This window comes from Mycteria americana, chromosome 5 (genome assembly GCF_035582795.1).
Source record: "Mycteria americana isolate JAX WOST 10 ecotype Jacksonville Zoo and Gardens chromosome 5, USCA_MyAme_1.0, whole genome shotgun sequence".
In the NCBI taxonomy this organism is placed as follows: Eukaryota; Metazoa; Chordata; class Aves; order Ciconiiformes; family Ciconiidae; genus Mycteria; species Mycteria americana.
This window is the reverse complement of record NC_134369.1, coordinates 3792299-3813651: the sequence shown is the minus strand read 5'-3', so window position 1 is coordinate 3813651 and position 21353 is coordinate 3792299. Positions and strand designations below refer to the sequence as shown.

At 44.3% G+C, this 21353-nt stretch overlaps 2 protein-coding genes across 8 annotated transcripts in view; both read right to left on the bottom strand.

Annotated features, from left to right (window-relative positions):
- The window catches only part of LTO1 (LTO1 maturation factor of ABCE1), a 32641-nt gene extending 28306 nt beyond the window's left edge, over window positions 1-4335 (bottom strand). For 6 of the 7 annotated variants that reach the window (XR_012775825.1, XM_075501991.1, XM_075501993.1 and 3 more), the window contains exons 1-4: window positions 4193-4335; window positions 3485-3590; window positions 1086-1156; window positions 7-124 (exon numbers count right to left, since the gene is read on the bottom strand). Coding sequence is in view for 6 of the 7 variants with exons in the window: in XM_075501991.1 (XP_075358106.1) it covers window positions 7-124; window positions 1086-1156; window positions 3485-3590; window positions 4193-4251 (354 nt within the window). In the remaining variant the exon portion in view is untranslated. The remainder of the gene's footprint in view (window positions 1-6; window positions 125-1085; window positions 1157-3484; window positions 3591-4192) is intronic. The other variant, XM_075501995.1, reaches the window with a different exon arrangement.
- Window positions 4336-9841: 5506 nt separating this feature from the next.
- FGF19 (fibroblast growth factor 19) lies at window positions 9842-13980 on the bottom strand. Its single transcript, XM_075501416.1, has 3 exons — window positions 13746-13980; window positions 13552-13655; window positions 9842-10174 (listed from the first exon to the last, which is right to left on the bottom strand). Exons 1-3 carry the CDS (start codon window positions 13978-13980, stop codon window positions 9842-9844), a joined length of 672 nt encoding a protein of 223 aa, XP_075357531.1.
- Between the last annotated feature and the right edge of the window lie 7373 nt (window positions 13981-21353).

Sequence of the window (21353 nt, the reverse complement as noted above, 5' to 3'; positions counted from 1 at the left end):
ACAAACCTGTTTAAATTTTCCTCTGATTTTTTCCAGATCTTCTTGAAGCTTATCATAAGTGGGGTCTTCATATGGGAATTTCTGAATCATCCCTATTAATGAATCCAGAGCCCTTATCTTTTTGCTACCAAAAAAAAAAATCAAAACAGAAAAAACAATGAGCCTACTACAGAAGTTTTTTCAATCCATCAATATGAAAATTATACTAATAGTTACATATAATAATTCAAAGCATAGAACCCAGCCCTCCATCCTTCTTTAATTCAACTTCTCCCATTTAGCTCACTGAGTGTGTATTTGATACATATTTAAGCCATAATCAGAAATTAAGCTGTAGCACAACTGACAAAGTTAATGTTTCCCTTTTAACTTACCTGCCAAAAGGTGAGAAATATTCAAGAATCTTCAGAAATATTGAATAGATGACCGAGCAAAAGAAATGCAATAAAAAAAGCTTACCACAACACATATCAAAATGGCTGACAGTATGGTGGCAATGCTGTCTGATAAAAACTGGACAGATAAAAAAATATGGAGAAAAGAATGAAAGCCATAGAAAAATGTAGGTTGGAAGGGACAGCGGGAGGTCATCTAGTCCACCTTCTGCAGAAGCTGGACTAACTTCAAAGCTAGGTAAGGTTGCTTAGGGCCATCTGCAACCAGATTTTGAAAACCTACAAAGATGGAGCTTCTAGAGTCTCTCTGGAAAACTTGTCCCAGCGCTTAGCTGCTTGCACTGGAAAGAACCTTCTCTTTATGCCCCATTAGGACTTAACTTGTTTCAAATTGTGAAAGTTGCTTATTTGCCTTTCATTGTGCACTTCTGCAAGGAACGTGTTTCCACCTTATCTAGAACTTCTCCTTATGTGGTACAACTAGGTATCTCCCTTGTCTTCTCTTCTCCAGGATAAAGAAACCAAGTTCCCTTACCCTCTTTTCAGTATCACGTGGTCCAGCATATGATACCACCCTAGTAGCCCTCTGCTCACCTTTCTTTTGTTTTTCAATACTTCTTTTGTATTGGAGAAAAGGCAAAACTGGACACCATAAGTTGAAACAGTAATTTTTTTTTTTTTTAGCCTTACCTGTTCTTTTCATCTGTGCATTTCGGGAGCAGACACTGCCACGTCAGTGCAAACCCAAGGTAGCAGCCAATCTGCGAATTTATCAGAATGTCATAAGGGAAAAAAAAAAATACCTGTAGTATATACAGTCAAAGAAAAATAAAGCACTACATTGTATCCCATTCTTCAGGAAACCAATCACTTGATATACAAATGTGTTTCTACGCTAGAAAGTTCAGTAAATTAGGGTAGGATAAATGAGGGCTATCTGTGCTACACAGTACAAGAGTCAGAAAACTTCTTGTAAGAATCTGTTTAGCATCAGAGGACAAAATATTTAAAAGCAACATAAAAAGCAATTCTGCAAAACACTAGCCATACTTCATATGCTTTGAACCCCGAGATTTATTAAAGTGTGGTAGTAGGGAGACAGTTAGAAAACAACCTATTTAAGATGGGTTTGGTAAGTATTTGTTTTTGCAGCACTGTCAGTTTAAAAGAAGCAAGAGGAGCTGACTAAGCTAGCCTTGCTGCTGGAACTTTTCATTACAACGTTGGACACCAAACGAAGTAGGAATATAGGTTAAGTTCTTCAATGCACCAACTGGATAAGTCAGCTGAAGTCCCTTTCAAAAGTGACTTAGCATTCACAGAAAAACAACGCAGACACCTGAAGCAAAAGTTAGCTGACTTTGAGAAATTAAGTCCAAAATTACAGCCTAATCCCACTTCGGTCCATATGTGTGCATGTGCATACACCTGCCATTTAAACTTACAAAACATTGTTGAACTTGTTAAGGTACACAGTGGAGGTTCTTTTTAAGGCCCAAACATAGGTTTGGAACTTAACATCCCATTAAGTGCTCAAGCCTGTTTGAAGTGAGGCTTCCAGTTAATTTTTCTTTGATAGAAATTTAATTTGCATGCCCCAAAGCTGCCCCTGGACACTTAGCTACAGACTTCTCAGCATAATTAGCACTGCCCTACCACAGGGGCGCAGTGCCAATCTTCTCCTTAAGCCCAGGCAGATACTGTGTCTAAGCCTGCCTGAGGGATGTGCCCGAAAACAGACGAACTTTAATTATTTAATTCTCTATCAAGCAATCCTTTAATTCTCTATCAAGCAAGGCCAGTACCAGATCAGGATCATAATTTTGCCCATGACACAAAATAGGCTGACAGGTATAAGACTACCCAAGTCACTCTTTCTCTCATTTAACGTGGCTCACTGTCTATAATCCTACTGTCCTCTGGAGCTTCCCAATATAAGTAGATTACAGCACTTCTCTATTATGGTCTGTCTAGGACCATTTTGCATAAAACTATCCAGCTTTGGAGGCTGCTGTTTAACATTCTCATCTTGGAACTACATAGTTGTAGCACAAGTAGGAAAATATTTCATCACTGTACATCTCTGTATCACACCCAAATGCAAACCAAAATTTTACGATAACCATCCTTTCAGAATTTGACCGTTTACCTTTTTCACTTCAAAATGGATTAATACCATTGCTACTGTTCTTTCTGCAGGTACTTAATTTTCTGAAACCTGAAAATATCAAACGAGCAAATTGCTAAATTACCCAAAGGGCTTCAATAGATCAAACAGATTTAGATTTGTGGCGCTGTACTTGAAATAACGCCTGCCATGAATCCTGTAGTACAGTTTCCCATCAAAGCTGAAAAAATCCAGTTTGGGTCCAAAAATACTGTAACTACATTGTACAGCACCGAACACACTCCATGTTATGATTAACTTGTCTCGTGTGTCCAGCTCAAGTTTAGGTGCCTCACCACCACCCTGCAGTCCTTTCATTTCTAGGAAGGCTTACTGATTCAGGTATGCCATCGTGCGAGTGCGCCAACACACAGAACTGACTCCATGTACTAAAGAATAACAGTGCCTCAACCAACAAACTCTCCTAGTATTAGAAGTAACAGAGTGCAACAGAGACACCCAGAATTGCCCCTTTATGGTTCTCCACCCGAGGTGTCTCAATGTTCCATGTTTTTCCCTAATGCTGATTCACAGGAGATGGTACAGGGGGGCCTCTAGCCACAATATTGGGTTAGAAAAATAAAGGTACAGTCCATCACCACTTTTTTCTGAGCAAGCTTGTTTGATTTTATTTGTCTCTTCTTATCATCCCTTTCAGAAAAAAACAATCAAAACCTCATAGAGCAAATAAGCTCAGAAAACACCAAACCATCTATTTAACTGTTCAAATCAAAACACAACCTTTAAACTAGTTTTATGGGCCCTCTTGGACATACACAAGAGGGCCCATAAATACATACATGGCAGTATAACATAGCCAGCCTCGGACTACCAATATATCGGGCTTTGCCCAACAGTTTCTGCGTTACAATAATTTTCTAATGACAAAAACATTATGATTCTGAAGTATCTTCCCATTTACCTCAGACCCAATCTTGGCACCATGGAGCGATCCATACCTCCTTCCCTCAACAACTCCAACGTGACTGCCTTCAGCATACCCCTCCTGATACCCCTTGCCATGAAACCTGTAAAGACAGAAGTATAATTTTTAGCACCTGTTTTCGTTGCATATCAAACTCACGCTGCACACAAGCAACTCACAGAAACAAAAACATACTGTATCATCTCTGAAATGCAACTATCCAACTTCAGAAATATCACAAAAAGTTGATTTAACTTAAGATGCAATTACACACACTGTTATCTTTTCAAACACGTTTACAATAATTTGCCGAGAACAACACACTCTGCAATCCAGCTCAGCACTTTCACCAGAATAACACTGTTAACTACAAGCTCACAACTTCAGGTCAAGTTTCCACATGGTGGAAGAGCCGAGATCGAGCAGATCGGTCGCTCAGCGAGAGCAAAGAGGAGAATTTCCTCCGCCCTTCTCCTTCCTCGTCCCTTCCCCGGGCTCATTACCCGCCCCTCGCTTTTTGTTTCTCAGCTCCTACTGCCGGCTGTGGAAGCCCAGGCCCAGGCCCAGGCCCAGGCCTAGGCCTCCCCTCCCTCCCCCCCCGGGCCGACCGTTACCCACGGCTAGCGAGGAGTCCCGCTCCCGCTCCGGCCCCGCCTAGCCCCCCGAGATCCCGGGCCCCAGTCAAGGCTCCCGCACCAGCCCCACCTCTCCTCGGCCATCACGATCTCATCAAACATATCCGAGCTCGGAGCCGCGGCCGCCATCCCGCCGCCAAAGCCCGACGGCAGCCCCGCTCCGGGACACACCTACCCGCTCGGCATGCCGGGAAAGGACGGCAAGCCGGAGGGCCCGCGGCTGGGGTGGTGCCAGTGCGCAGGCGCGGAAGCCCCCCCTTGGCCGGGCCTGGAGCAGCGAGGGGGCGGGGCCCGGGAGGCAACGGCCACGCCCCTTCGGCCTCGCCCCGCCCCCGGGGCTGTGGCGCGGCGTGTGCGCACGAGGGGGCGCCCGCGCGCTGGTGTCGCTGAGGAAAGGCCCGTGCGCCGGCGGGAAGCGGGCGGGAAAAAAAAGTAGCAATAACAGTGAAAGGGTCAATTCGGGTCTTTTTTCCCATGGAACTGTCAGCAGTGGTAGTACCGGGAAGAAAATGATTGGCCCTGAATCCTTTTGTCTGATGTCTTATTCCCTGGGTGGCCTCGCGTGTGCTTGCCCGGCAGCCGGCCCAGCGAGGCGTGGGGCACCCCAAGCCAGGGTGCGAGGAGCGGGTTGTGGGGGGCTCGTGTCCGGCCCCACAAGTCCTGCGCTCCGATACAAGCCAGTTGTGCGTTGACCTGAGACATTTCTGATTTTCGAGTAGTGTATTTTTGATGTGTATACCCGAAATGTAAATATTTGTGATGTAAATACCCAAACCAAACTTTTGTGTGCCATTCTAGGCTGCTTTATTAAAACATTTATTCGTTATTACAGATCAACACCGGTAAAAGAAAGCATTTATACCTATTTATAAGCATATATTTTAATGTTAACTTATAGTGTTGTTTTCCAGATACTTAATGAAAATGTGGTTCTGGGCACACTGAAGTAGTCTGCCAATCCAAATAGGGGTACAAGGGGTCTGTTATCCTCCAAATCAAACACAGGAGGGCAGAGGACTCGAAAGGACAGCTATAAAATCCAGAGATGGGTCTAAAGAAAAAATAAAACTACACTAGAGTGAAAATAAAGTCATGCTACTAAAGGTTTAGCTAACCAGAAGCAGCAATCACAGTTCATTAAAAATGCTCCGTCGCAGCAGGCTATACTGATTTAAATAGAGCGACTGTAGTCAGTCGGCCAGCTCGTTTTCTGCGTTAATTTAAAGTGTAGATATCACTGGATCTCACATGAAATCGCTGAAGGTTTCCCGGGTGTGAATACCTACCTGCCCTACAACCACACAATCACAAGCAGACACATATTGTTCACTGACGTCAGTGGAATACAAGGTGTCTTTGAAGGTTTCCTCTAAGCTAATAGCTACAATTTAAATCTTGCTTTGGAAGTTAATGAGAAACAAGTTCTTTGATCTCAGTAGGTAGCGGGATTGATGAAAAATGCTGAAAATATAATAACATCCCTGGCAAGAAGGCTACTAAACACTAGTCTCATTTTGGGGCATTCTTACTTACCTTCAACAATCAGTCTCATCCAGTGGGGTTCCTGATAAATTTGTTGTGTGCCTAGACTGTTACAAATTCACCCTGAATTCAGAGTCCTAATGATGTCTTTTTTGCCCTCCCATTCGCTTCCAAGGGAAATGCGTCTCTGCTTTCATTGCGTTTGAAGCTGCCCAAAAAGGAGGGTTGGCTTCCATATATTTTTGAGGAAAGAAAGTACATGCATTTAATTTATCGTGTCGTTCTCCATTCATATACAAAGAACACTGGCAGAGTAGAAAGAGTGGTCCCAAATTTTCCACGAACATAGTTTCAGTGCTTTGGGCAGAGGTAAAGTTGATATTATGGCTCTCGAATAGAAGATTTATAGCTTTTTACACTTCCCTAAAGTGGAAATGGAGATGCCCAGTATCTCCTGTCCTACAGCCTTCCCACTACTCTAACACCTCGTATTTGCACATCATAGCTTCTAACTGAGACTTCACAAGGAGACATTTGACACCTGACCTTTAAAAACCTTTTAGGGCTGTAAAATGTGCTATTGCAAATGAAAGCACTGCAATTGTCCTACCGTCTTTGAGAAACTATGATCAACTGGGACGTGTATCGGGAATGGTGGTGGTGGTGTTTACATTCCCACAGAACCAAAGGCAATGGCGTTTCGAGGTTTTGCACACCAAGTTCCTGACCGAGTCAGGTGTCTGATGGTAGGGAAAGCATTTTCCAGTAATCCTTCCACCTCAAGCTGTGATCTTGTCAGATTTTATAAGCAAAACAGCCAGGTCTGGTCAGAGCTTGGATGGGAAACCTCCAAGGAAAACTAAAGTGCTCCAGGAAGTGGTGTGGGTAATTTAGCTCCTGGCATTCTTCCCTCCGTCTGAATAAATATTGAACCAACCTCTAACCATGCTGTTGCAGTAAGAAACATTGTGCTGCTGGTGGAAGATGCAAATCCAAAGGTGTCAGCAAATCGGGTCACGAGAGAGCTCAGGATGCTGTTTGCAAATGTAAGGTAGCTCATCTTTGCACTCTTGAGCAATATTCACAAAGAACGATGTTACATCTACTAAAAAAATCTCTCACCAGTTAAATTGAAGTGTACCCTCTGAACTCTGTTATTTGCTGTTTCTCCCATGGAAATTGTGCAATTTTTTTAGCAGAAAAGTAAAAGTGGATTTGTTTCACCAAACTTTATAAGTTCATATTTATTTTATTTTGTTTTCTGTTTTTTTATTTTTTACAAAAAGGTCTTGAAAGGTATCTAATGTTCAAAGAAATTATAATGTCTGATCAAAACTGGGAATGTAAACCAGAAAAAACGAATGTCCCAAGCCTGAAAACTTTTGGAATAAAACAACCTGAAAATCAGGACTACATCTCCCAGTACACGAGGAGCGGGAACCCTCCGGATGTGTGGCAGTGGCTCAGCACAAAGGAGAATGGGAAACACCATGGGAGATGTTTGCCAGCCAAGAAATCTGCAATTCCTGTGACTCACAGCATTTCCAAATGGAAACGTTCAGTTTCTTTTCCTGCCAGAAATCGACATCTTTTTCAGGAAAAAATAACCAGTTTTCTCCCTGGCTGCACTGTTGAGTGTGGTTCCCATTTTTAAAAGGGAGCAGCCTTCCACCCACAGGATTTTTTGCATTTTACAGGTGAATTTTGTGCGGCCAAAGAAGAATCAGAGAAACCACAGCTGATAGGGAATTATTCCATCTCCCCAAGGAATCACCTCCTCCGAGCAGCTGGAGGTTAGCATTCCTTGCGGTGTCCGGCACCTCGAAGGCTGCGAGCAGTGTGAACGGCAGGGTTTAATGACATAAACGGAATATGAAAGGGATGTTTTATAGAATAGATGCAAATCCGCGACTGCTTTATTGGAGATGAAGTATAACTGATGATGTCTACAGGCAGCACTCACCGCCTAGATCTACAACTACCTGAAAGGAGGTTGTAGCGAGGTGGTTGTTGGTCACTTCTCCCAGGTAACAAGCGATAGGACAAGAGCAAATGGCCTCAAGTTGTGCCAGGAGAGGTTTAGATTGGATATTAGGAAAAATGTATTCACTGAAAGGGTTATCAAGCACTGGACCAGGCTGTCCAGGGAAGTGGTTGAGTCGCCATCCCTGGAGGTATTTAAAAGATGTGTAGACGTGGCACTTAGGGACATGGTTTAGTGGTGGACTTGGCAGTGTCACGTTTATGGTTGGACTGGGTGATCTTAAGGGTCTTTTCCAACCTATGATTCTATTCTATGATTGAATGATGAGGAATGGGAGGAAAACATCAGGACACACTCACATAGCTTAAAACTGAGGTTCACTCATTTGTTATATTAAGAGAATAATAACTTGGGATTAGATGGAGTGACCTTCACATATCCCAAGGTCAAAATCTAATGAGCTGTTTCCAAACCCCTTCCATAACAGAGGTACTTTTCTTAGATTTGCTGTTTCACATGGAGCTCATCAGTAACTGGCAGCAGACAGACTCGAATTCCAGCCTTGGCATTCACTGCCTGGCTTTGGGAAAACCCCTTTGCCTCTCCGTGTCCTTGTCTGTTGTACCTCAGCTATGCCACCTTCACAAGGGACTCCATCTTCACACGGCTGCTGCGGAGCCAGATGCCACGGTTCGGTAAAGCTCCTTGAAGTCTCTAGACTAAATGAGCGACAAAAGAGTCAGCTAGATTTCTGTGTTGAAGATGATTTGGTTTTTATTGCAAATGTACACATTACACTACTGATAATGCACAGAAATTTAAAAAGCTATCGTTGCTAAAATTTCATGATTACAAAACTTCACAAAATTTGTTACAACTAAAAAACCCACCTTCAAGAGTATATAAATAGAATTTTGAGCATAAATAACAGTAACAAAATAAACAGATGTATGTATTCAATAAATTAATTATAAATATTGCATTGGCAATGAAGTGCTAGGTCAGAAGAACACCAGTATTTCCAGTAGAGCTTTTTTTGTACAGAAATCTCTATTATAAATGAACCTTTGGAAATGAGTAGAATCCCTGAACCCTTTTCTCACATTGCTTTTTTTTTTCTTTTTTTTCTTTGGTTTCACCTTGGTTATTCCTTTGTCAAATTGTTACAATGGGAGGACAGAACTGAAGACATCAGACGTCTGCGTTTTGGCCACGAGGTACTCATAATCCCTTCCTGCAAGAAGAACGGCATGGCTGACCCAGTTCTGTGGCATTTAAGTCACTAAACTGCCTCTCCACTGATTCCCATGGATGCAGAATCAAGCCTGGAAGGGACTTGAAAGAATCGTTGATGGTTAAAGGTTAAACATGAAAACCTGTTTTGCGATTGATTTGACCTATACATCATCCATTTTCAGTCTTTGTCTCCGTTTGCTAATGACATGCATGCTTATATACAACAGAACCTTAATTTAAACACTAATTTGAACTGCTCATTCCCTACCTGATGAACATAAATGCTAGTTCTGTGCACTCTTCCAACCACACACTGAATTCTCACTAACGTTAATGAGAACTCTCTGCTGGATGATGCTGATCCCACAGTGAACATAAATTAGCCTTTAAAAGAAATCAAAGATCCAGTTTTCCAAAGTACCCTTGAGCAATAAGGGAAGGAAGAAATTTTTCCCTTTCTTCCCTTATTTCCTAAGGGAAGAAAAAGCACAATATACAAGCAGAATTGTTTTTTCAGTGGTATGCTTTCAATAGAAAGTTTTCCCAGAATGTTGTCAGCAGCTTTTCAAGAAACAGCATTAACTCTAGTTCACGTAACCACATTTGCTAGGGTTTCCTTAATTGTGTTGTGTTCCAAATGTTTGTCTTTAAGGCCTCTGAAGAGGAAAAGGTTTTCTGCATTTGCTCCTATGAGCAGAAATAACAGGTGAACATATGTGGTAATGAAGTTGATGTAGAAAAATTGTAATTATTTTTTCATCACCACAGTAATGGAGGAACTCTGATGAAGCTACTAAGCTTTTCTTATTTAATCCTTCTTTTCCAAATTAAACTATGAATAGGCAATTCTTCAGACTATAGAACAGCCTCTGGGCACTCATCTCTTACAGGTACAACACATAGCAAGGAAAAGGCTGGCTCCGTACTGAAATGTACAAAGAATATCACTACATGAAAAGCTAAAAACCCTGCAGTATTCTGTAATATTTCTTTAAAAACATGTGTGTGTGATCAGAGTCATTTCTGAAAGCTGGGGCTCTTCACCGGCGACAGTTTGGAGGTGATGCCAAAGGGGTCCATGCTGTCCGTTTCGAGAGGCGAGGAGTACACCTCTGGTTCAAACGCCTGGCTGTAATCACCGTATTCCCCAAAGTCTGTTGACTCCACGGGCACAGTGTTGATCATAGGTAAGAAGTGAGATAGTGGAAGAAAATCTTTTCCTTTGAACTGTTGTCTTTGCTTGGCACTACTCAAAGACACCGATATTCCGTATTTTTTTGATTTATATACATTGTAGCCGTCTGGACGAATCTCCTCTTCAAAGGAACAATCCTCAGTGGAATACCTGAGCTGAACAGCAAGGAGTAACGAGAATTACAAATACACCCACCAGACTCATTGTATTCAAGCACAACATAAACCTTTGACGCGACCAGCCCTTCTCCCTCTGCTGTCAGTGGGGGTGTCCCTCTGGCTTGTCATGGGTCCCCCAATTCGGTGCACCTTGCGAACCCCGCTGCCAGATCCACGCTGGTCAGCTGCCCACTGCCTCTCTGCCTGGCTGCTGCAGGGGTGCAGGTGGGACCCAGTGCTCTGGTGTCTGCTTTTTCAGTGATGGACCGAAATGACCGGTGATGGACCACCAGTGATGGACCGGTGATGGACAGCCACCGAGATGAAGTGACCTGAAGCACCCTGAAATGGTCAGGCAGTTGGACTAGATGATAGTTGTAGGTCCCTTCCAACTGAAATTATTCTATTATTCTATTCTATTCTATTCTATTCTATTCTATTCTATTCTATTCTATTCTATTCTATTCTATTCTATTCTATTCTATTCTACTAGAGCTCCCCACATAGCACATAGTACACATTTTGGGTTACGAAGCCATTAAAAGACCTAATCCAGAACTCCTGAAGTTAATGCACGTCCATCACATTAAATAAGCTTTGAATCCTGGATGTGTGCTTCGCCACAGCTACCACACTTATCCTGTCCTGAGCACAGGGAAAAAGAATCTCAGATGACAGTGCTCATTTAGATAAACTGTCCTTAATTGCTGACAGTACTTAACTGCAGTCATGAGCCCTAACCCAACAATCCTCAGGTATAAAACTCCGGCTCTACTGGAGATTTGCCTGCGTAAGGGCTTCGGGATCAGGTCTGTAGAAAGGCAGTGCTGTCAAAGACAACACTTAGACAAGCACGGCCAAACAGTAAAATGATACTAAAAAGGTAACTGCTGGGTTTTTTTACTCAGCACTTACTGAAATTACAAAAGACCAGTTAACACAGTGTTATTTTCTCATTACACATTAGTTAGAACTGTCAAATTAATAACAGTGCAAGTTAAAATTTTGTATAGAAGAATGTATTCTCTTAGGTATGACTCTGTAGAATTACGTTTGTGATATACTATACAGGTAGTATATTAGGATTTTGTATCTCCAGGTCAGACCTTTCCAGATCCTTACACAAGCACTGTATTTCTTACAACCCTGGTGCTATTTCAGGCTCAGCCACTACAGGTGATTGAACTTGTGGTCAATAAAAGACAATTGCTGATTATGTCTCAGTCTGCAGTGATAAAAGTGTTCTTACATGAATGCTCTGCCTGTCTGAATAGGGAGCGTATTTGATACTCTTCAGTCCTTTCTCAAACACCCTCAATAATATGGAGTACAATTAAGTGCATGCATTTGGTTGTCTTTTAAAAGCATTTTTCAAATTAATCAAGTAATTTTAAAAAAGGCGTTTTCACCAAATAAAATTATGCAATATTTATCCTTCTACACACATTATGTCTCAGAAAAATATGTGCCTATGATACAAATTTATGGCTGACTTGTTAGCTGTCTTTCTTTCTATGAGTGCTCAGCCTCACTAACAAGGATGATGAAATAAAAAAGCTTCTTGAGCAAGTGCGCATTACAAATAACAGTTATTGATTGTGCCCCCCAATTCCCTCTTCATTTCATTGGGATTGTCTCCAGTGTATTTTTTTTAAACAAGTACCAAACACACTTTAAGTATTTCCAGGTTATTTTTTTCACAGGAGGAATTTATAGTATGTCAGTATATTCAGCAGTTACACCATTTCCCCCCATACTACAGACTATGGCACACCGCACATTCAAAAATCAACCCTAGTCATCAATTTTCCCGTGTTAAAAAAGGGCGTGTTTCAGGAGTGCAAGCGGTTGCTGAGTTCAGTCCCCAGACACCGTGTTTGCCCTTTCGTTCTTCCACTCCTGAGCGTAGTGCTGATAAGGCAAAGAATTGCCTGCAGAGCTGCCTGCCCGGGCTGTTAGCAGGGAGGTGACAGCAGGTGTCCACAACACATAGATGCGACGGCATGGCTATATGCCATTGTATTTTCAGAAAAAAACCCCTGCAATTAATACTATACACCAGCAAAGCCAGTCTCAGTCAAGGCATATGTGTATGCCTTCAAAACGGTGTTATGTGAAAGCCATTTTAAAATTCTGTGACCACTAAAGTCCAGCCATCAGCTCCGAAGGGAGCAGGATCCAGGCTCTGCTTTGTTTTCATTGATCATTTTGCTTTGGATATACATTAAAACATTAAGCTAATAATTGACCTACCATATCGTCTGAACCTACACACCTTATCACGGCATCGATTGATTCTAGTCCAGAAAAGCAAGGAAATTCAGAAAGGAAGGCTTAATCCTATGTTATATACGCATTCAAAAACATCCCTACATCAGTATTGCTCTTATTAAAGATACCAGGAGTTTTGACAACGGGCCAAGTCCTTCCCAATTGAAATCAGCAGAAATCTTGCCGGAGTAATCAAAGCAGAATCAAGCTGTATCTTTACTATGCCATAATAAAAAGCCATCGCTCCGTGAAACTCAGGCTCCCGTAAAGCGATTATACACGGACTGAGTCTGAATCTTGCCCTTCAAATTCTAGAGTTGGCAACTTCTTCGTGTGGCTTAAAAAACAAGTTTATATCGCTGATAATGACTAGCTGATACGCTGACATGCCGAGGGAAAAAGCATGACCTAACAAAGTGGTGTCAGCGGGTCACTCATCTCCTCAACAACTTGGGGTCCCACACGTGCGCTCTTATCACAGGTCAGAAGTGAGACAGTGGAGAAGAGTCCTTCTTCCTCTCAAAATCCCCTTTCTGTGTGGTACTACCTAAGAGATGGCAACCCCGTGTGTCTGGGACTTGGACGCCTGGCAGCCATCTGGCTGCATCTCCTTTCCAAAGGCATAATCTTGATTTTTTTTTTCAGAATACCTGACCTGAACAGTGAGAAATTATTCAGATTCTATGGCGCGACTTAATCTATTTCTGCAGCAGAAACGCAGCCACCCACCGATGAGGCTTTTTAAACATAAACGCAATTTTGCCCTGGACTGTATTTTCAGTATATTTTGGCAGGGGACTTGCAATACATCCTTTGCTTTCTAAATGATGTTTCCCGGCTGCCTTCTAATAATCCCCACGGCCTTTCAGGCAGTAACAGCGACAAGAATCACCGGTCCTACAGCGAAAAGGGAGGGGACGGGGGGGGGGACGGGGGACCCGAAAGCTTTGTTAACCCATTACCAACCGCAGCGATAAAAAACATGTCAGCCCTTCGGCCCCGCCGGCCGTTTCAGCGCGGCGGCCGGGGGGGAAAGCTCCCTCGGGCAAGGCGAGCCCGGGGCAGAGCCGCCGGGACCGGGCTCCGGGGGCGTCGCAGCTCACCTGCCCGTGCAGCCGCCCCGCCTCGTCCATGCAGAGGTACCGGGAGCTCCGCACGCCCTTGATGGCCACGGTGCGCACCGCCACGGCGCGGATCTCCAGCAGACCTGCGGGGGCAGAGGGGAGAGCGAGCGGCGTTAGCTCCGCGGCCCCGTCCCGTCCCGTCCCGCTCCGCTACCGCCGCCGCCGGTACTCACTCTGCGGGCTCTGGCTACCGGCAGCGTCCACCCGGCCGTCGCCGCCGATCCGCAGGAAGCAGCTGAAGAGCCCGTGCTTGCTGGCGGTGTAGAGGTGCCGCAGCCGGATCGGTTCCCCCCAGCCGTAGTTAACGTGCGGACCGGCGTCGGGCAGCGGCAGCGAGACGGCGGCGGCGGCGGCGGCGAGACCCAGCAGCGCCAGGGCGGCGGGGCGGGCGGCGGGGCGCGGCCCCATGCCGCGGGAGCGGAGCGGCGCGGAGCGGCGCGGAGGGGCGCGGAGGGGCGGCCGGGCGCTGGCTGCGCTGGCTGCGCCTCGGGGATGTAGCGCGGGCGAAGCCAGCCCCCCGGCCTTTTATAGCTCTCCGTTATCAGCCCGATCGATTCGGCTGCATCCAGCTCCAATATAGAGCCCATTTCATAGCGGGAATTGGTCGGATCGGTCACTCCCCCCGAAAATATTGATCGGATGACATCATTTCGCAGGGGACACCCTGAAGTCGCGCCCTCCCCATCCGCACCTCCGAGCTTTCCCCCGCTTCGAGTCTCCGGCCGCGCCTCTCCCCGTCGGGCCGGGGCCGGACCCCCGCCGTGCCGGGCTGCCCCGAGGGGCCGGGCCGGGCCGGGCGGCACTGCCGGTCCCGCAGCCCCTGCCCCGGTGTGAGGGCCGGGAAGGGGACCGGGGGCGGGCGTGTGTGAATGAAAACCCATCCAGCGGCTGTGCGGAGGTGAGGGAGCCAAGCCGGGGGTGAGGCTGCCCTGGCCCACGGCCGCAGCTCCGCTCCTGCCTTCGCCCTTGCCCATCCTTTATTTCCCTTCCCAGAAGTAGAAGAGCTGCGCCCGCGGGGAATGCTTATTCAACCTCGGAAATGGAAACGAGCCTCGGGCAGAGCAGGGCCCTGCCCCGCTGCCCAAGCCGCTGCAGCTCCCCGGCCCCGCCGCACAGCCCCTGCCCGGGGGCCGCAAGCCCCGGTCACCTCCCGGGGCAGGGGCCGTGCCGCCGCGGCGGGAGCGCTGGGTGAGCCGCCCCGCCGTTCCCGGCAGCCGGCGGGCACAGCCGCACGCCTCCCACGCCGCGCCGCGCCGGGACGGCCCGGTACGGCCCGGTACGACCCGGTATGGCCCTGCGCGGCCCTTGCGCGGCCCGGTACGGCGCCTCTGGGCGGGCCGGCGCTGCTGCCGGGCTTTATTGCCGCCCGGCCATCCCCGGCTGTGTCACTAGATGGAGCCTGGCACCTGGGATGCGGGCTGGCCTCGCCTTCGGGGAGCTGCTGCCCGGGGGGGCTCTCCAGCTCCTCTTCTTCCCCGTTTGTACAAAGAGATTGGGGGAAAAAAAGGTGTGTGCACTAAAACTGCGTTGCCCCCAGCCAGCGGCCCCATCTAGGCATCAAACAGATTTTTTTTCCTGGTCTGTGCGTGGATTTTTTCCACGCGGGCTCCTCCCAGTGAGTGCACTGGGAGAGATGGCAACACAGGTATTTTGGGTTGTTCCACGGTTTTTGCATCTCAGGGGCACTTAAGGGGATTGCTGCCGACTTTTCTGCTGTCCAGCCAAACCGAGCATTAAAGGAATTTCCTCAGATGTCAAGAGAGAAAACGGGTACCGATGGGATTTCATAAAGAAAAAAAATCCTTCCCCCACAGGACACATTAAATAACAATTAAGCAAAACATAATCCCCTGCCTGCGGCAACTTCTCTGAACCAACAAAGTTTCGGTCAGCTTCCACATACTCTTTTTATATTTTGCTACCTGTTTACTTTCATCCTTTTGTCTGTACACTTGCATCTCCCTCCTGTAAATACTCACACAAATAACTTTTCTTTATGAGCAATCTTAGCGCAGTGAGGCTGTGCACATAGACAAGGTCATACAAAAATACAGAGCCTTGTAGAATGGTGGCCTGCACTTGTATAAATGCTTAAGCTTATTATCATGTGTAGCTTATGGTACTGAAGTTAATCACATCGATCAATCAGTGTTCGAATGATCAGGGTCTTGCATCACAAGCTTCCTGGAGCACGGGATTGTATGTCACCAACCGCTTCAAAAGCTACTACTGATTTTGACTGCCTTCAGGGTTTTTTTGATGGTCAGCTTGAGACACCCAAAAAGGAGCCCAGTTTTCTCTGCATGGCTGATGAATAATTAATAAAAATCAGGACCACTTCACCTTCAGGTATCTCCTGCTTCATCTCCAAATCATGGCCTGATTTGAGAAAGTCTGGCCTTTCAAACATCACACAAGTTCACAATATTATAAACCCAGTAAATAATACTAAGGCATCTGAGACCCTCATTTTTTTTCCTCTACAGAATTCTGCAATGTTATTACATGACTGCTACAAAGGCGGTTCACTGCCCTGCAACCCTGGGCCCCACAGCAGTTGTGCATGTAACTCATCCTGGCTACATATGCATTCTTCAAGGTATCGAGCACCCACCACACACACAGAGGTTATGGTCTGAAATGAATCTGAAAGGCCTTTTTACTTCGTTTTGTTGTGCATCTCCGTGAACAGAAGCTATTTTATGATTACTATTTCTGCTATACTATAATGTGAATAATATTCACGATCGTAAGTATTCATGTTCTTCATCAAGAAGTCAAGCTTCTTTCAAGCAGTAAGGAATTGATGCCTGCAACTTGTTTATTCATTTTTATGGTATTATTATTCCCTTGTGAAGATCAAAAATTGAGGCAGAAAGGGCAAATCATTTGCACTAAATGATACTTCAAATCACTGAAAAAGATCACTGAAAAAGTATCACTTCACTAGAAGTGAGAATTTCCTAACAATTGATGGAGAGCTTTTAAAAATTATTTTCATTGTTACTGTTGCTAGTGTTATGTGGACTGATGTTTAAAGGTTCATATCAAATCCAATTAAAATGAAAATGAAGCACTTAACTCATTTTTTGGAATGGCCTCTCTTGTTATAGGAAGCTTTCAATCTAAATCGTTTTTCCAAGTTCCTCTGTAGTCACTGACAGAGGCAAGTGCCTCCAAGTACTTATCTGGACTGGATAGTACCAATCCTATCTCAAAGCAGCTGTTTAAGAGATATGGGTTAAATAATCTCTGGAAGTGCCTATTTCTTTATTGGGTCTGGAAAAAAAGCCTAGATTATTAACCCCAATTAAGAACCTTATTTTTAGCTAGAGCTAAATGAGCTAATGAATCTCACTGTTTTCAAAATGTAAGAGTTGCACCATACAATTTTCATTTCAGTTCCTATCTGTGTCACTGAACTTTATCATTTATTGGCATCTTTTTACCAAAGTTCAATAGAAAGACACGTCTTTACATGTTTCTACAAATGTAGTGCAGAAAAAATGTATTTGCAGAACAAATGTATTATAGGGTAAATCACACCATCACTTCCAGTGCTGGACCTGCTCCCTATATAACCAGAGCCTTCAACAAGGAAACCTGGTAGTGTAGGACTTTTCGCTTTCATGGGGATAGGAAAAAAAAACCCAGGAGGAAAGTCTTGTAGCATAAAAATACCTCCTGACCAAATAGTACACAACTGCAAAAGCATTTTCACCTGTTGTAATGAATCATTTATTTCCACTGCACGTTTCACTGTCCCTATGTAATTTCTGCAGAACAAGAACTTCAGTTTTCTGTAACACTAAAGCTGAACTGAACATGTTTTGGAAAAACGTAACTACCTATATTTAAAAGTCAGACATCCAGAGATCCTGGAACATGCCAAAAAGGTAACAGAGGGCTTGTGCCTAACTAGGCGATAACATCATTGGAACCAACTGAAATGAAACCAAGGAAGATTGCCACAAACAATGATCAGAAATAGGGCATGAAGCCACCCATGAGCAGAAGGTGGTCATAGCAGTCTACCTTATGGTGGAGATCAAAGGAAAAATTACACGGGTGAGTCAGTCAAGGCTGATTGAGGGTCAGAATATGATGAACGAGATGTGTCTAGAATGAAGAGGCATCTGCTCAAAAGTAGAATAACTTCAGAATATCTACAGAACGTCATGGTGAAATCTTTGGATACATAAGTCATTGCAGAAAGAGGAAAATAGTACAGAAACTTTAAAGACTTTTTACTTCCTTTGGGATCTCCCACAGAATTAGGAGTAGGCATTACATGAACGTGATTCAATATTACTTTTGAGAAGAGATTTGTAAGTCTTTTCCCCTTTTCTCTGAAGTCAGAAATGGAAGAACTAGAGAGGCTGTAAATACTCTGAGGGAAGTAAGGTCCCAAGCAGAGCTAGAGATGTTAGTGCTAATTCCTTTGGTTTCTGATTTCTGCTGTAGTTCCTGCATGTCATCCCAGAAGTGACAGCAAAAAGAAAGCCTTTATTTCCCCCTTGGCAGAGGGCCAGCAGCACAGTCCAGCCCTTTCTTTTGCTTCTGGTAGAGATGAGTATGTGAGGCAAATGAGGGAAGGCAGAAGTGAAGACATAGTACACTGCGATATGCGGTTATTCGAGCATGGGCTTGTTCTATAAAGAGCCTTATCAGCACAGCACAAGTTAAAAAACCTGCCTAAGAAGGAGAGGTTACTCCGCCATATGTCAAGGACTGCTCTGCTTCCCAGCTGCTTCTGCAATCCAAGCGGCATAAAGGTGACAATATTTCTCCCTGGGCTGTGAATGAGTGCAGAATTGAGATTCCACAGCTCCCGCTGCGTGGGCCCACTGACAGGATGTCATACGACGGGACGAGCATTCACGGAGGCTCTCCCCGGATAATAATATAGTATGATAGTCCCCAGTGAATTAGTAGGATCCAAATGCATCAGATACTTAAAGATTTTTCAAATGATCAACTTCCGGAGGGGTTCTTCTCCTAAAACTGTTCTGCTAAAGAAGGTCAACGTGCTGGAGAGATTGTTGCTACTGTAATTCGTAGTTGCATGTGTTATTGCTGGTTCTTTCCAATGAACACAGCCGGACAACTAATTTCAAATATCTCTCACCATTCTGTTACCTAATGCTTTCTTAACTATTGCTATCAGTCAATGCATTCCTGAGAGCAATACTTAGCCTGGAATTGACTTCAAGCTTTCATGGTCAAACGATATCTTCTGATTAAGTCTACTTTAAAGCTCACAAAAGTCTCATCAGCTTCAAATAGCCTAAATGCATTTTTTTCCTCACTGTAAGTCATTATTTCGTGCTTTGGAAATACTTAATGCACCCCACCTTTTCTGTGTGCTATGAAATCCTTTGCAATGCTGGTATAGAAGAAGCCTTACTGATTTTCTGGGAGCATATTTGGTACAGTAGCTCTCCAGCACCTTATTTACACTAAATCAACAAAAGTTTGAAAATGTAGGCACATAATCTAAGCATTTAATTTAATTAAAATGTTTCAGTACTCAAGGCAATTGTAATCTGGCCTCTTTATGAATGCTGAGATCCTCATTTTTTCTTGCTTTTGTTTTGGACTTACCTTAACACAGAAATGTGCAGTGTTGCTGGATTATTATATATGGTGATTTCTTCTTTAAAATAATCTTGCACCATGATTATTTTTTGAGCAAATCTGCATCCTGCAGCAGAAATGAATAATTGCAAGTTTCTTTGCCAGTAGGTTACATTTTCATTTCTAGCTTGACCTAGGGAGTAATGCCCCTGGACTTTGTTTGTGCAATGTGTTTGTGAAAACCATGAGCTTTTTCTCTAGCTTTTTCAGAAAAGAGTAATTCTAGATCACCAGCTTCTCAGTCAAAAGTGGTATCCATAGAGCATTTACCTGTACTCTTTTCTTGTCAGCGGATAAATAATGTTGCCTTTATGACAAGTTCCAACTCCATTGGAAATAGTTTTCCTTTAATAGACAGAGAATGGGCCAGTAGAAGAAGATATACTACCAAAAGAAGGAACAGATTTGCTACCAAAGTTTTGCTTCAAACTCACAAGAGTGCATACTTAGGGCTGTGGTCCTGTTCAAATCCATCCAAAGCCCTGGAGAGCCAGAATTAATCCGGCGATCTTATTCAGTCTGATACAGTGACAATTCCCACAAAATCAGTCCTAAAGAGCACAGTAGGAAGCCAGGACGTGCAAGGACTTCAGCAGTGAGACCAATACAGGCACATTAGACCAAACCTGACCCTGGAGCAATTTCATTGAGTTATATCTGGGATGAATTTGTTCCATAAAGGTCTAACGTCATTTCACTGGAGGTGCAAAACTGTGTTCTTTGTTAACAAAGACACTGAGCCAGGGGCTCTCAGGTGGTGATTTTTTGGAAGTCAGAAGGAAGAAGGGGTGGGGGGTGAAAGGGGTTTAGCTATGTCTGGTGAGGCACTGAATCCCCTCCTTCTCTTGAAGTCAGGCCTCTTATATATCAGGGAATGTGATTATAACTCTGCTTAAAGACAGACATTTTCTCCATGCCTCAAAAGCACCTATGATAATAATCCCGATTTGTTGTAAAACTGGTACCACAAAGTCTTTTAGTCGTGAGGATGATAATAAATTATATCAATAATAGTATTTGGTAGGCTTATTATGGCCATCTAAGTGGTATTTTAGCTAGAATCTGTTAGGCTTGACTGAGAACCAACCCATGGGAGAATTGTTACAGCTTATGTGATGTTGAGGATCAGACTACCCTGTAGTTGTCCCTAACAGCCCATAAAGGTAAGATGGCCTTGAGATGTTCTTCTGAGGCTTTACAGCATGAAAAATTTACACACTGCAGCTGTCTCAGGAGGATGATCCCACGCAACTGAGGCGGAGAGTCAGTGGAGCAAACATACGTAAGCAGTTGTGCTAACAAAGAGCTAGGTTTCCTCTTGGCTGCTGTCGGCTCAACCGACTTGCTAGGCTTGCCTTTGTGCTTCCTTAGGGAAGGTTTGAGGGGTCTGAACTGCTGCAGAGCAAGAGACCTACATTCTTTATTTGCTAGACTGATGTTAAATCCCTGTTGTATTCTGCTAAAGGTTGTGGAAGGTTTCTAGTCCAGCCATGGTTTGATGAAGCTGGCACTGCTTTTTTTTCTATGAGAATCCTGCGCTTGCCAATGTATACATAAGATCTGCAGATATTTGGCACAGTGAATCTCTTGGAGGACAGAAGTGGAGAAGTGCCTGGCTTCAGATTGTCCCTATACAGGTTAGTTCCAGATTGCTCAGTCCTGTTAAGACTGAAGGATGTGAAAGGTAAGAATTATACGTGTCTGGGGAACTTCTGCTTATATTCCACTGTAGATAGCTGTGGGGGTTTTGGATCTGGGCTTCAAACACTTGACCAAGGTCAGATAAAAGGAGTCTGAGGTCTGTGCTGAACACATTACAACAATTTACCATGTTGTGGAGTAAAGGAGGTAGAAAGGCGGTTAAGGAAGCCAGCTAAGACTTAGAGTTTTCCTGCTGCCTATTGTTTCATGCTACACTCTGCTGCTTATCATTACTAGGAATCGCAAGTCACCAACAGAACTGGATAAACTGTTAGAGAGATGTAAATGATTAGTGAATGCAGGTGAACGTTGTGTCAAAGTGTCACTTCAGTCCACAAGTGCTTATTCACCTACTGTCATCACTTGTGATTATTACGATATTGCAGGCAGGACTTTTACTGAAATGATGAAGCCCTTTATGAAACAGTTCTGAACAAATGTAA

Coding starts and splice junctions, on each gene's coding strand:
- FGF19 (XM_075501416.1), bottom strand. CDS start 13,980: ATGGGGCCGCGCCCCGCCGCCCGCCCCGCCGCCCTGGCGCTGCTGGGT. Junction 13,656..13,745: donor CGGTAGCCAGAGCCCGCAGA/GTGAGTACCGGC, acceptor CTGCCCCCGCAG/GTCTGCTGGAGATCCGCGCC. Junction 10,175..13,551: donor CGGGGCGGCTGCACGGGCAG/GTGAGCTGCGAC, acceptor CTTGCTGTTCAG/CTCAGGTATTCCACTGAGGA.